This window comes from Berghia stephanieae, chromosome 3 (assembly GCF_034508935.2).
Source record: "Berghia stephanieae isolate SIO BIC M18660-M18661 chromosome 3, UCSD_Bste_1.3, whole genome shotgun sequence".
In the NCBI taxonomy this organism is placed as follows: domain Eukaryota; kingdom Metazoa; phylum Mollusca; class Gastropoda; order Nudibranchia; family Aeolidiidae; genus Berghia; species Berghia stephanieae.
This window is the reverse complement of record NC_088362.1, coordinates 76,431,376-76,447,046: the sequence shown is the minus strand read 5'-3', so window position 1 is coordinate 76,447,046 and position 15,671 is coordinate 76,431,376. Positions and strand designations below refer to the sequence as shown.

The 15,671-nt window shown below is 32.8% G+C and overlaps 1 protein-coding gene across 3 annotated transcripts in view; it reads right to left on the bottom strand.

Moving 5' to 3' along the window:
- Positions 1-2,649: 2,649 nt before the first annotated feature.
- LOC144968482 (cytochrome b5 reductase 4-like) overlaps positions 2,650-15,671 on the bottom strand; it is a 128,499-nt gene continuing 115,477 nt past the window's right edge. For all 3 annotated transcript variants that reach the window (XM_078906901.1, XM_078906902.1, XM_078906903.1), the window contains 8 exons: positions 15,387-15,407; positions 14,436-14,549; positions 12,109-12,249; positions 11,018-11,164; positions 10,150-10,309; positions 8,017-8,103; positions 7,607-7,774; positions 2,650-5,452 (listed from right to left, as the gene is read on the bottom strand). In XM_078906901.1, the coding sequence (XP_078763027.1) occupies positions 5,392-5,452; positions 7,607-7,774; positions 8,017-8,103; positions 10,150-10,309; positions 11,018-11,164; positions 12,109-12,249; positions 14,436-14,549; positions 15,387-15,407 (899 nt within the window). In that variant the 3' untranslated portion in view covers positions 2,650-5,391. The remainder of the gene's footprint in view (positions 5,453-7,606; positions 7,775-8,016; positions 8,104-10,149; positions 10,310-11,017; positions 11,165-12,108; positions 12,250-14,435; positions 14,550-15,386; positions 15,408-15,671) is intronic.

The following is a 15,671-nucleotide window of genomic DNA, read 5'->3' as shown; positions in this document are numbered from 1 at the left end:
GTTTGAATTCATATCTTTTTTTTTTATCAATGACATTCCACAAATTAAAATAAAATTCATGTTTTGCCTGTGACATTCACAAAAGTGATGTAACTTTGTTTGATAATACACAATCTTTTCAGATAAAAGTTTTTAGAATACAGTGGTGATCGTTTAAATGCTCACTCCCTAAATGTCTTTTTTTCCTGAATGTCTGTCAGAGAAATAATGACTGCAGTGAACAAAGACTTTGTCAAATCGCCTTGTGAAAGCAGTTGAGGAAGTTTTTATTTCTTTCTTTTCATTGATTTACCCAGAATGTCCATCAAAGACCAACCTTTGTAGATGAAATTGTACATAGAACATCCCTCGCACAGTCACATGGGTTGATTCTCATCATACAAAAGATTTTTTATTGTCTCGTCTTCTGGCGCTTCTCTACTCTTTTTAATTTTTCTCAAGAAAAAACATTGTATTTTTATTTATTTTGGGACTAGGAACCAATGAAAATGGTGCAAATGGAGAAGTGTGTTTGTATGTCTGTGTGTGTGTGTGAGGGGGGGGGGGGGGGGGGATAGGGGTCGAAAGATTGTTTAACACCCTGAGATCAAATTTCCCTTAGTGCTCATTTAACCCAAATGTTTGTTTTGCCTACAATCAATATTTTCTTTTTTAATGATCACCACTGTATTTACTTTTATATAAATTACGAAGCTTTGACTCATTTCTAACATCAACAGCAAAGTGAACATACAACCTTAACATGTTATTATTGACAGTGAAATTTGCAGATTGAATGATATTTGTTTACTGGATCAATGTCATTTAATGATAATCTGTCCTCCAATCCCAACCTCTACGATCTGAAATGCATTAAATTCAGATTCACAAGGAATATCTACATTAATATACCAAATGTGAGGCAATCTAGGATTTCCTAACAGATTTTAAAAAATACTGTTTCGAGATATCGGCCAAAATACAAACATCAGTCATTTTCAGGAACAAAATAGGTTAACGATTAAAAATAAGTTTTGCCACTTTGCAATCAATTTGTGGTGCATTTTAAGCCCTTTTATGTTTTAACGTGTTCGTTATCCCTTTAAAGAGCCTAGTTGAGTCTGTAATTTAAAAAAAAGTAAGCAGAATTTGAACAAAAAATGTCCAATTTCATCGGTTTTTGTTTCAGAGGTTTAAATTTCAAACACAATCATGTTATATACCACATTGCATGTCTTTTTTATTTTTATTTTGGCCTTTCCATTTGCAACAAGGGTAATACAAATGGAATGCGTGTAAACAAAACTGTTTGCTCAAATAAAATATCTTCAATTTAATGGTAGATCTATTTTTCAAACCTTTGAAACATCCATCAGTCTTTCATTTATATATCACCCTGAAAAAGTACTCTATATCATTTAAAAATTTCATAACTGAACTTTTAAATTGAAAGATCCAATATCTTAGCTAAACACTAAGCCACACATAGCATTGTCGGAATACATTGTTGATCAAGTGAACTGACTCCATTCACTTGGAAATTCCAATATAGCATAAGACACCGAATTCAGAGAATTGGTCCAAAACTATCATTATGATGGAAACACTATTGATGGAGCTGATGGCTGGGATGATGATGATGAGAAAACAATGAAAGGCAATTCACTGCCCATTGCTATCTTTAAATGCAGTCTTTAGTCGATAGCCATGTTCCGCTACTTTGGATGGAAATTCTTTACATTTACTAATGGCATGTCTTGTCTTCTCTTATGTTATTTTTAAAAAAGTAGAAATAGTACATTTTGGATAGAAAGAAAATATTCTATCAGCAATACAGTTTTGGTTCTTGGTGCACTTGAACTTGCAAAAGACGACTAAGTTTTGAAAAGGCGTCATTGATACAATTTGAGTTCTAGATCTTTTTGCTCTAATGACTTTTGGTTGATGCAAAACATTGTAACCTCTAACCTTGTTTCAAGGCATTTTTTTTTTCTGCGTGGGTCTTTAGCCTTGTTTATATTTGTAAAAAAAACAAACCCCACCAGTATTACTTATACTGAATTGGAATTATTTCAGTAAATAGAACAAGATAATAAAACAAAAAAATAATTGATTTTTTTTCTTAAAACGCCCATATCTTGGCTTTTTATGATGATATTTGAAACATCAAGAAACGTAAAATGACCACAAGAGTGTCCTATTAAAGACAATTTTCTCAAAAAGCAGTTTCCCAATACCACTTCAGAAATGTTATAACGTTGATATATTTCTCTTTATTCTTAACTTCCATATAATATATTTATTATTATATATATATATTATATTATATATATATATATATATATATATATATATATATATATATAATATATATATATTTATTTATTTATTTATTTTTAACAAATCATATTATTTTTATATATATATATATATATATATTATATATATATATATATTTATTTATTTATTTTTTAACAACAATATCTTTTTCAACAATTATTCCGCATAAAATAAATCTGAAAAAAACCCACGTTGTACATTTGGTTAATAATATTTCAGGTAGATAGTAGCTTGGAGAAAACACTCAACCACAATTAAACAAGGTTACGAACAATCATTTTGACACTTTTTAACAAAACAAAACAAAAATTGAGATCAGAAGTAAATCAATTCCAAGACGGTCGTTTTATTTTCTGTCTCATTCTAGCAGTATCTTATAAATTCAATAATTCATGCTGACCATAAATTTACAGTGATAAAATATACAGTCAATTCAATTGTTTATCTTCATACTCATTTTTTTGACATCTCTTATATTTAAGTTCTATGAAATGATACAATTTGTGCTATTGTGGATGATTGATGGTGGCATGTACATTTTGAAAGTTGTTAACTTTTTTATCACAGAAAGACAAGCTTACAATGATAAATCTGTACAAAAGAAAACAAATAAAGTTAAATACTGTTGAATAGAAGTAGTTATTATGCTACTTTAGTTCATAACCGGGTGCAGGTGAATTACATGACGGTGAGCACATAACGATTACACAATTCAAGAGTTTAATCTATTATCACAAAGTAAAAAATATTGGACTAAAAATAAATATAGCATCTTCGATTATGAACAGGACACAAAACAAGGAATGATTGAGTTCCAAACTCTTAATCGACCAACAATATAATTGTTCTTGTCAGAGGGATTATTTGAGTTCGAAGTATTCCATATTATGTCATTTGTTTTTTGTTTTTTTTAGTGATACTGCCAATTTCCTTTTTATCAATACTCAAAATGATCGAAGAAACTTTGAAATAGTGAATTTAATATTCCAGTGGTAAATTAACCAACATTTTCTGTGACCACTTTGAGAGATATTTTCGTTTTACTAACAAAAGATTGACGTCCCTGTGTATAATAAGTTATTCTCAAATTGAGGACTTGTCTTCACAGTGTCTTTATGTTGAATTTTATAACTAGAAAGAGGTCTGAAAAGAATACAAGATTATATACCGATCTGTGTTCTAAGCATATCCATATTCTATTCATGAAATTAAGATACTGATCAAACTGTTCAACTTGGCAAATCCCAATTATGCAAGAGAGTTTAAAAAACCAATGACAACCAAACGGTTGGATAGACATAAATGATTTGCCATATAAATAATTTTGATTGGATTGTTTTATCCAATATCTATAGACATGATGTGATATTAATTCAATCCTGGCCGAAAATATATAAAAAAGTGTGTTTTCTTGTAGTTGAATAGTTTGTGACCAAAAAGTCATTGGTATTTCACGTAGGGTTCAGAAACAAACAATTGATGAGGAGAATCCAGTAGTTAAAGCAATATTTTTTACCAGTGATATTACTTATCTTTCTGTCATTTGACTAATTGAATAATATTAACACTATAATAATATTATTTTTTTATCATTTTCCCCTGATCTCAAAGGTTATTCAAGACTATAATGCCATATTGTCAGTTTTAATGCATAGATACCAGCCATTCATAGCTTGATCTACCTATACCAAGTCCAGGGTTTAATATTTTCAATAAGTCTTTCCTTTTCAATGGTCATCTACATCTTTCAAGGGCAATAAGAAAAAAGGCATTTCATTTTGGAACACCCTACATTTCGCTGTTGATAGTGGTATGATGTTATATTATAATCATGGTGGAAAGATATATTCCTTTTGTCAATATAATCAACACGTGGATACAAAATTCACTAACACATATGTTACAACTTCTCTCAGATATCCACACACACACACTAAGTTCATATCTCAGATATCCACACACACACACTAAGTTCATATACACCATTCCAGTCACACACAAAAATAAAGTATTATTCATACATCAACTGACACAGTAGTTGAGCAGCATTTGTTAAGAAGTTCCTAAGCAAGGGGTGGCCTGACATCTGTATGCATTTTACCATTAAATTATTTGCATTCATTGAGATGGTTAGATTCATACATGAAAATAATAACTTTCTCGAATACTTTAAAAGCAGGATTTAAGTTTACTACAACCTGATCCAACAATAATTTTTCCCATTATTTCCCTAAATATAACCACAGACTTAACCATATTCAAGAAAAGAGCAGTCATAAAAATACAACTCGGCCTTCTGAGAAGTCTGAGTCGGATAGCCTTCAATGAAGCCTACATGACACAGCCTTCAGTGAATCTCAAGTTGTATAGCCTTCAGTGAAGTCTGACTTGCACAGCCTTCAGGTCAAGTCTGAATCGCAATAGTTTCAGAGAAGGCTAAGTTGCATAGCCCTCAGTGAATCCCAAGTTGCATAGCCCTCAGTAAGGCCCAAATTGCATACCCTTCAGAGAAGTTGAAGCCGTACAGCATTCAGTAAAGCCCAAGTCACATCGCCTTCAGTGGAGCCTTAGCCGCATAGCATTCAGTGATGTCCAAGGCCTTAAGTGAAGTTAAACAGATGTAACTGCTCTTCTTGTTAAAATGGTTAGGCTTGTGGTTATTCCAGATACAGTGCAACTCCATTCGAGGCAGGATGATTTTATGGGATTGTTTTTTCATGTTTTTTCTTTCTTTCTGCTTTTTATGGAACTGTTTTATATATACTTTTTTTCAGATCTTTATCTTACACCACTCACTGACATTGACTATTGAGCAAAACTTGGATTGGATTTTATTTTAAAAAGTGGAAGTCAGTCAACATATGAATTCTGAAAAAAATATGGAATTGCCCTCTTGTCCTTAAAATCGTCCAAATAATGGAAGTGATTTTTGTTCCATCAGGTTGAAATCTTTTCAAGTCTTGTTGTTTAAGACATAGCAATCTCACTAATTGGCAAATTGACAAAATTTCATGACCATTATGTTGGGTAGAGAACAAGATTCATGAACCACCCCTGTGCTAAAGAGTTTTGCTATGTCGTGCTTGAAAATGTATGAATGTGTTCTGCCTTGAGTCCCTGCGCTCTCAGCATGCTGTTTGGAATAGAAGAGTAAAAAAAAAAAATGAAATTAATGTCTTCTGTAAAAAAAAAAAAAAAAAATTAAAAAGAAGAAGATAAGATTTCAAGTTTGCAAGGATTTTATTTCTGTACCTTTTATTTTACGTTTTATAATATTCTCCATAAACCTCTCTCAAATCAATACAAACCTGTGTAAGCTTCAATCTTCAAAATTGTTCAATCAATTAACCTTGTCTTCATTTCTCTCAATGTTTTTTTGTGTGTGGTGTTCATAGACCAGTAGTAAGGTGTTGTTTTGCAAGAGAAAAAAAAACAAAAACTAGCTAGTTAGTGACACTGATTGCAAAACTCTGGTGCAGGTGTCAAGTTGTTTTATTTATTTATTTATTTACTTATTTATCTATCTATTTATCTATTTATTCATTTTGCGCAGAACTAAACAAATATTGCATCACTTGACTCAATTATGAACAAGTACCTTGTCAGAGGCTTTGATGTATTATAGTTAAAGTGCTATAAGAAGACATTTCTGACAAACTTGGATGTATGAAATGGTAATTTGATTCTATGAGGACTGCTGAGAGAGGAATAAAGGAAAAAATGAAAAAAAGCACATTGAGCATGGTGAAAATGTGAAGATGTGTTCTATACATCTGCATATTAATTCTTTTTAGAAAGAATAAGATATTTCGCATCCTGGATTAAACTATGTTGAATAACTATGTCACATCATTTCTATAGGGATATGGGTGGTTAAATTGTATTTAGGTCGGTAGGTTGATAGGGGGGGGTTTCTGGTTAGACCAGAGTTATTTATTGATTGTTCATTATTATTGCTTGGTGTCACTCTTTGTCAGTTTTTGTCACTCGTAATTTAATTTTTATCATTTGATGTTATTTATAATTCTGTCCACTTTTGTTATTGTTATTTATAATTCTTCTCAATGTGAACAAATGTAAGATTTTTGCGACTTTTGACGTTATAAGTATTTGCAGAATCATTCATCGTTCATTTTCATTTTCTTTTTCATACGTGGAGGTTCTAACCTTGACTGTTATAGTTTTAGCTATATCGATTATCATCATACAGTTTTAACTGTGTTATTTTTCATATATTAGTTTCGGGTTTAAGCCCATCAAATATTTTACTGGATTGTCCAGGTTACACTTTCGATACTTAACACACCAGAAATGTAAGTTTTTATTTTTAATTTTAGTTATTATGATTTGTGTCTAAATTGTCTTAGATTTGTAGCCCCAGTTTGTACGCAGAGATATACTTGTATAATTCATTGTATTTAATAATCTAATATAATTCCATGTGTTCCATTCATATTTCATGTTAAAGGCATCATTAGTCTATCACTTTAATGAAAGCTTACTTCAATGTCACAATGAGTTGTATTCATGTTTTAACGTAGTTTGTTTATTTTTCTTTTTATATTTCCATTTGATTACGATTTGATTGACATATGTGGAGACACTCCATCTTTGTTAGCATATTAATCACAATTCCCAATTCCACATATTATATTATGTTTATCAAATTTAATGTGGCCATAATACATATTTTAAAATATTATATACACTACTGTTGTACACACAACCGTACATACTGCTGTAATCCTGCTGTACACTTTAATCATTCATCGTCCATTAAATTGTCATCATCTTCATCAACAACAATGTTCTCGTTTAAAAATTTTGTCTATGTGTATGGCAGCATTCGCGCCGGTGTGCTATATTTTAATGTAATACCCAAATTAGGGGGGAGGAGATGGAAGAAATCTGAATTTTAAAAAAAAATCAACATTAATCGAAAATGCATAATTTGCATCCTTGTAAGTATAAATTATAATTTTTTAAAAGATTTAGAAATGAGGTAGAGATCTTTGTTTGCTCACGAAATCAATTTTATTTTCGATTAAACTATCACAATTTTCATCAATATTTAGTATTGTATAGTTGAAGAGTCTTAAAAACCTTTAAATGCTTTGCATAACTTTCATGCATAGATAAACATTTTCATTCATTTCATCAACTTGTTTTCAAAATCTAAACTTGAAGAAAAAAAAAGAAATGTGAATTTTGTCTAATTCGGCATTTAAAAATTTGAATAAATTGTTCGAATCTGTATAAGTGGCAAGTCTGTAAACTGTTCACCTACCAATTGACTGTATCATTGAAGGCAAACTGGCCACACACCAACACCAACGGCTTAACCTTGTCTGATGGCTTTGGTACATGGCTCCGTATGTGCTCTGATGATACTCGGCCTGTGTAGCTAGTCCATCCATCTGGTACTTCATTTGATAGGCAATATATTGCCGTAAAGCTTGAAGGGAAGACAAAATAAAATAAGTTTTGGAAGAAAAAATTTTTGCACATAAATTAACACGTTTTGTTGAAGTAAGAAAAGTAAATAAATAGAATGACAAAACAAACTAACAACTGCTGCTTAAAAGTAAATGTATTTAAAAAAAAACAACAACAAAAAACCCAACACAACAAATAAACAAAAAAGCAACCACAAACAAAACAAAATAAAGATATGAGATCAATTAACTCGACACTCACTTATCATAATGGTTGGCTAATTCATCCAGCTGCTCCCTCCACAGAATATCTTTTTCTGCCTTGTTGTAAAACAGCAATTTCATTTTTCTAAAAGAGATAATAATGATAACAAATATTCTTTCATTAATATTACATGGAGTCTCACACTGAAACATGACTAGAACAAAACCAAACTGACAAACGTCTGATTGGATCGTCAGGAAGCAACCAAAATAAAAGAAAAAGAATCCTACTGAGGCTCTGAGGGAAGACTTTGAATATATTGCTCTGCAGTTTCGGGCTCGTTACCACAACTGGTACATGTTGGACAGGTGGCAAATCCCCACTGATGTAGTGAGCGTGCTGTTAAGCAGGTTCTCAACAAAAGCCGATTGGCTGCCACCCCATTTTCGAGGAGTAGATGTACCCGCCCTCTCGAGGGATTGAATTCATCTAAACCGACTTCCATTTCGTATGTGCAATTCGTGATGTCATCAATTTTTTCCCTAAAGTCTCTCAATGGACTTTGAAGTTTAACTTATGTATAGTGGAATCTTGATAAAGCCAACACTGCGGGATCAGAAAATTGGTTGACTTTAAGCAAGGTTGACTTTATCCATTTTCAATGGAACACACTTAGATTAAGAACAGAAACAAGAGATGTTGACTTTATGGAGAAGTTGATTTTAAGAGAGTTGACTTTATGCAGACTCCACTGTATTTCAACTAAGATCATCAATCTAATTATTAAACAACCATGGAAAGGAGTGGCTTTACTAAAGATGTGCAGAACGTTAATATTTTTTGTTTTGAGGGCTGGGGGGGGGGGGGGGGGGGGGGTTATAATATAAAAACAAAAACAAAATACAAACAGCAAACCTGTAAACATGAAAATACCTGATCAGGGCCCTGATATGTGACCAACTGTCTCAAAACGGTATTATGTCAGGGTCAACCTTATGCTTCATATTCAGTTCTAAGCTCAAAATATAAAATTCTAGATAAAAAAATAAATGATTTCATTTAGCAAAGCGACTATTGTTTTTTTTTTTAAACTTAAAAAGCTTAAATTTCCTAATATTTTAAACTTGAAGCTTAATTAACGTAAAAATATTAAACAAAGGTGAAAATGGAAAGGCTTCGGATGGGAACAATTCAGACAATGGACATTTCAGGTACAAACCTTAGCCAGCAAAACAATAGACAAAAGAACGTTGAAAACAAATAAAACAAAATTTTGTGAGAATTGTTGGGTCAGTAGTCTTGGGTGGATACTTAGCTGGGAGCAAAATAGTCGAATGTACAGTTGGAGTTTTGGGAGAATTTTTTTTTTTTGTCTTGTAAATTACATGAAATGTTAGCGTGGCGTCGGCGTGTGAGTAGAGAGTCGTTTGTTTGTTTTTAAGGGTTTTACGGCACTCGCAACACATTAAGGTTATATCAGCACCAGTAAAAAGGAAGAAAATGGGATAGGAAAAAGTTCTAGAATTACAATTAAAGCACCAAAGAAAAGGAAGATAAAAGGAACTTGGTTTAAATAGGGAACAGATGTAGATTCCAAGCGCACACTATCAGTGTACTTAGTTTGAGATCACCTAAAAGTCTCATCCAGACACAAGCACAGGTCCCCACTAAGTGGAACACACTCAAATGTTTACAAATCATATATAATATGTAAACAATACATAATAAAGTGCATATTAGAGAGGTCATTTACAAGACAAAAAAAAAAATCTCCCAAAACTCCAACTGTACATTTGACTATTTTCCTCCCAGCTAGGGTATCCAGCCAGGGCCAGGACAAAACCAAGTAACCCCATCCCAAGACAAAGACAGAGCATGTTGGAAAACAGATATAGGGGGATAGAAGACATAGTAAGTGTTTCCTTGCCCACTATGGGAGGTCAGAAACCCCACCCAGGAGTAGAGAGTCCCTAGGGTTTTGCAGATGAAGGGTTGTACCCAAAACGTCCATTCCCATCCAAAGCTTTTCCATTTTCACCTTTTCATGAGTATTTTTACAATCTCAGGCTTCAGGCAGCCCCCATCACATTCAATTATCTTCATCTAGTTGATTTCGACATAATACCAAATACACGCTGTGATTCACATTATATGAGAAATCAGAAATAACGTGAAACAGATTAAACTCACATGGTCTGTGCATTAGAGGGTCTATCATATAAAATATGATAAATGGGCCGTATCATGGAGGTGAATCCCGTGCCTGCGGCAAGCATGATCAAGTGGGTGATGTCTTCCAGGGATTCCATTTCAAATGTGCCATCAAATCGATTTATTTTCACTTTTTCACCTAGGGTATGTAAAATTTTTTAAAAAATGAATCAAAAATATTTAAATAATTAAAAATTCAGTTTGATTCATCCCATGTCTATATCAAAGTAATCAATAATGTTGAGGTTGTTGTAAAAATTTGGGGGGGGGGGGGGCGGGCGTGGGGGAAACGATGGATACTGAAAAATTCATTCTCTGACGTTATCAAAATAAGGCACAGGCATGATTTGCCTACTTGATGATTAAAAACTCAAGATTGAAAACAGAGAGGATATTTTGAAATTTTCTCTAATGACGTCAGATGTTGAAATTCTACATCAAAAATAGATCTCCAGATAGGCCTTAAAATATAATGATCAACTTGTTTGAAAACTCATGTTTTAGACTTTGTAACAAGTTTGGGGGATGATTTTAATCAATCAACAGTTTTTCTTAAAAGTCTTCCAACCAAAATGAAAGACAATGCTTTTGTGATTTGTATTGCAGGATCAGTGACAGAAGACATTTTTGAAGAAAAGGTGAATGGAAATAGAAGCAAAGGGCGACCGACGAGATCATGGATAGAGGACATCATGACCCAGACTTGACTATTTGAAAGGGAGTGCAGGAAGAAGGCAATGAGAAGGCAGGAGTGGCACACCATTTCCAGTCAACTTGTGCCTGAGAGATGACACTGGAAGACACTACAGAAACACATAGATAAAAAATTCAGCACGTCATGACTTGCCTGGCTTGATGCTTGTGATCCAGGGAGATAAAGCCCCTCCCTGGTATCGTTTGATCATGAGGTAGATCATTTTGTCGTTCTGTGAGGTTATATCTTGTTCTTTGAGGGATGGAAGGACCACAGTGTAGCTTCTAGCTAATTCCATGCCTGAAATACGAACCAGAGGAATTGAATATTATAGGAATTTGTCCATTTTTTATCTTCTTGTTGAATCAAGTTGAGAATAATATAACTACAGCTTATTATGCGGGGGAAAAAAATATTTTAAAAAAGCTTTCGCATGGTGAAATATCCACTAAATATGCTCCAAGTCAAAATCAATTCATAATGTGAAGGCCATGACAAGAGGCCTGTGAGGCATTATTCCAATTTTATTCTCAACTGAATTACTTCTAGTACCATCCATGTTCTCACTTCCCACTTGTCTACAATGGAAAAAATGTGAAGACTCAAGGATTCAATTTTATGCTGGCCACAGCAGGACTCAAATTAGAGATCTACAGATCTAAGGACGGAGTCAAACTCATCTCAGCACAAAGACTTCTTGCATATAAAAGTGCAATTTAATTTTTTTCAATGCAAAAGAAAAAAAAGAAGAACAAAACAAGATGAGCACAGAGATCTGTTAAAAACCAAAAGGATGATATCCAAGATAAAACACATCAGGAAGATGAAGGACCACAGGATGCATAGAGTGATAGAGAAAAGATTAAGTGGAAGTACACGAGAGGTGAACTGATAAAAAAAAATGCAGTGAAATTCAAAGACTGTCATTATATGTGTTGCGTAAGCATTGAAAGGAAAACGATGTCAATAAAGATGGCAAATGAAGGAAATGATGATGATGATGATGACGACAATAATAGTGATGATGATGATAATGATGATGATGATGATGATGACGATGATGGTGATGATGATAATAATGATGCTGATGATGATAAAAATCTGTAAATGTGATAACTATGACGATGATGATACTGATAACCATGACGACAATGAAGATGATGATGATGACAATAGAAATTTGTGAATGTAATAGCTATGACAGTGATGATGACATTGACGCCCACCACAAGAAAATGCCTTACCTTCTACCTTGTGATGTATAATAAAGTGGTAGCCCAGAGGAACCAGCATTCTGGTGCCAGGTGGACTTTTCAGGCCAATCAGACGAGTGTCGTGAGTCACGAATGAGTTAGAAACAACCATCCAATGCCAGAAACGATTTTCTGAAATTGACAATTATATATATATATATATATATATTATATATATATATATATATATATATATATATATATATATATATATATATATATATATATATATATATTATATATCAATCTCAATAATGATCACAATAGTTTTATACCAGTAATTCGTTTGTCCCATATGTGTAACATAGGCAGGATTTTGTTAATCAGATGGCAAGACCACACTTTTAACATACAATTACAGGAAAAGGTGAAACCAAGAACCCATAGGCACCCAAATTAGGAGGAGGAAATGGAAATGGGTCGGTCACAGCCTGAGAAGAACACGGAGCAAAGTCAAGAACACGGAGCAAAGTCAACTGCCAGTCCCTCGATTGGAACCCCCAAGGGGCATGAAAGCTTAGGCATCTGAAACAGATATGGAGGCACTCACTGTCTGACGACCTGACAATGGAAGGCCTCACCTAGGAGGCTACCAAGAAGATGGCTAAGGTCAGAAGCAGATGGAGGACACTCATAGAGGCTCTATGTTCCACAAGGAGCAAAGAGGATTAAATCAAAGTCAAGTAAGTAATGACCTGAAAACAGAAATATATACTGGATATCTGAAAGTGACTTGAAATTTTAAAATGATAAAATTGTGAAATTTGACTTTTTAGCAATGTAAGTTACTGTAAGAAATTATAATATTTCTGCTCAATAAAATGAATAAAGATATCCCAAGAATATCATATGGAGATATAGTAAAAATGACTATCAACATTAGATGGAGGAATATTATCAAATATCGGGGGCATCTAACTCTATTGGGTTCCCGACTGCTCAGTTGGTAGAGCACTCGCATCACATACAAGGGGAACAAGATCGATCCTGGGTGTGGTTGAAATTTTTTCTGGTCCCCCTGTCCACTCAGCAGTTATTGGGTGGCTGGGTCTGTTAGATCTGGTGGAAAGGACATTGTGGTAGACTAGCATCCAATCCAAAGGATAGCAAACAATTGCGATTGTCTGTTTCACGATATAGAAACTGTGATAAACTCTGGCTCCATGGTTAATATAAGATTTTAAAACTATTTTAAACGAACATGGAGTTTGCACAATTTGTCCGACGACCTAGATATGTAATTTGATAGCTCTACAACATAGTTTGCACTCTATTTGACTTCATTTCATTTTTATCTGTAGATATCTCCATGAGGCCATCTTTGTACGAATATTAATGGCGGGGGAAAAAGGAGAGGATAAAGCCAAAAATGTCAAAGCAAGTGAATAGAACGTTGTTTAATTGGAACAATAATAAAATAATGACTAGACATAAAGACTTATCCACTAATAGTTCACATCCTATCATGGTAAACTTACCAAAGTAAAGTATACTGATACTATAACTACGACTACAACTACTCCTCCTCCTCTTAACTACTACTACTACTACTACTACTACTACTACTACTACTACTACCACTATTACTATTATTATTATTACTACTATTACTACTACTACTACTACTTCTACTACTACTACTACTACTACTACTACTACTACTACTACTACTACTACTACTACTACTACTACTACTACTACTACTACTACTTCTACTACTACTACTACCACTACTACAAATAATAATAATAATAATAATAATAATAATAATAATAATAATAATAATAATAATAATAATAATAATAATAATAATAATAATAATAATAATAATAATAATAATATTAATAATAATAATTAAGGAGTCAGTGGGCAATCGATTATGACACACTTAGTGCTTTGATTAGCATACTGTATAGTAATAGTACTTTGTATGATAGCATATTTCTTTCACTGTTCTTATAGTAGTAGTGCGTTTCTGTATGGAAATCAATCAAAATTTTGAGGCGCACATTCTCCCATAAGTAAGGCAGGAAGTAATGTATGAAAATGAAATATGTCAGCTTAAAAAAAAAAACAACAAAAAAAAAACTAAACACTGAATGTTTCAATCCCAAAACCCTTCTTCAACCCATGACAAAAATTTTGATGTATTTTTTATAATGTTTGGTCTGTCTTTTGTTATTGGATAAAGAAAGGTTTTGAGCTCAAAAAGTTCTGTTTTTAGCATTTAGTTCTTTATCGAAGTTGTAAGAACAATTTGTGTACATTATTTTGTTTAGTCCATAGCTTCTAGCAGCTTAATATTCCGGTAAACATACCAGCAAATTTTGTTCTAATAAAGGTTTTATCCAACTTGAGAGTTGTTCCGAGTGAACTCCATTGCATGGGAGTTTTCTTCCTCAAGGCTATTTCTACTTTCACGTGGGTGTTCGCTAACATGAGAAGAAACAAAAGAAAATAGAAGTCATGAAGTCATTTCATTTAAGCCTAAGTGCACACAATAACAGGTCTGATAACTGAATGTAGTTATGGGTTTGACTGAACATTGTTGTAATGGATGATATCTAGAATCAGTTTGAGAGTATTTCCATTCCAACAATGAGATTAGAACAATTTGGGTTATCAGATCTGCCAGTCCATTTAATCTATTCATAAAAAAAATTTAAAACTAATATATATATATATATATATATATATATATATATATATATATATATATATATATATATATATATATATATATATATATATATATATATATATATTATTTATCTATTTTTTTTTACAAATTATTCCATATATTATTAAAATTATATAAAACGTTAGACTGTAATATTGAGAATTGCCTCTTAAATAGAAAATAGAAAGTCACAATTTAAAGAACTATAATAAAACTGTTAAGAAGCAACGTTAACTCCTATCCAGAACTCTTTTATTAAAGTTGCTGAGACAATATCGGACCTGACAAAGCAGTCAATTACACACATACATTACCTCTTCCTTTATCCCTCTGCCTCTTCTCTCTCACATACAAAAACATACAAACACACACACACACATACACACAGAAAAAAGAAACATAAACACACATAAGGCACAAACACTCTATCCCTCTGTCAAACACTCGACCAGGAGGCATTCTCATATATTGCATACACACACACACACACACACACACACACATTCACACACACTGACAGATACGGACAAACAAGTACATAGGCACACACAGATAGAAGGCAAATGAACTTCGAGTTGATTATTCTTACCATCTTTCTGGTGTGTTGTTACTGGAAAAAAAAGAGAGGATATAATACAGGTAGAATTCAACAGCTTACTTTGCATGACATTTGAGTTTCAATTAACCAGTCCCAGGTTTGAGAGCTTTTGCCAATATGAAGGTCGTTTAAATGAATCGATATATGAAGGATGAGATTTCTGGCCAAATTTTTAGATACGCATTTTTCTAGAGTACAGCAGTCAATAAAGATAGTTAAAGATGGTGGGAGGAGAGACTAAAGGTTACAGTCTCCAATGTACATCATCATCATCAC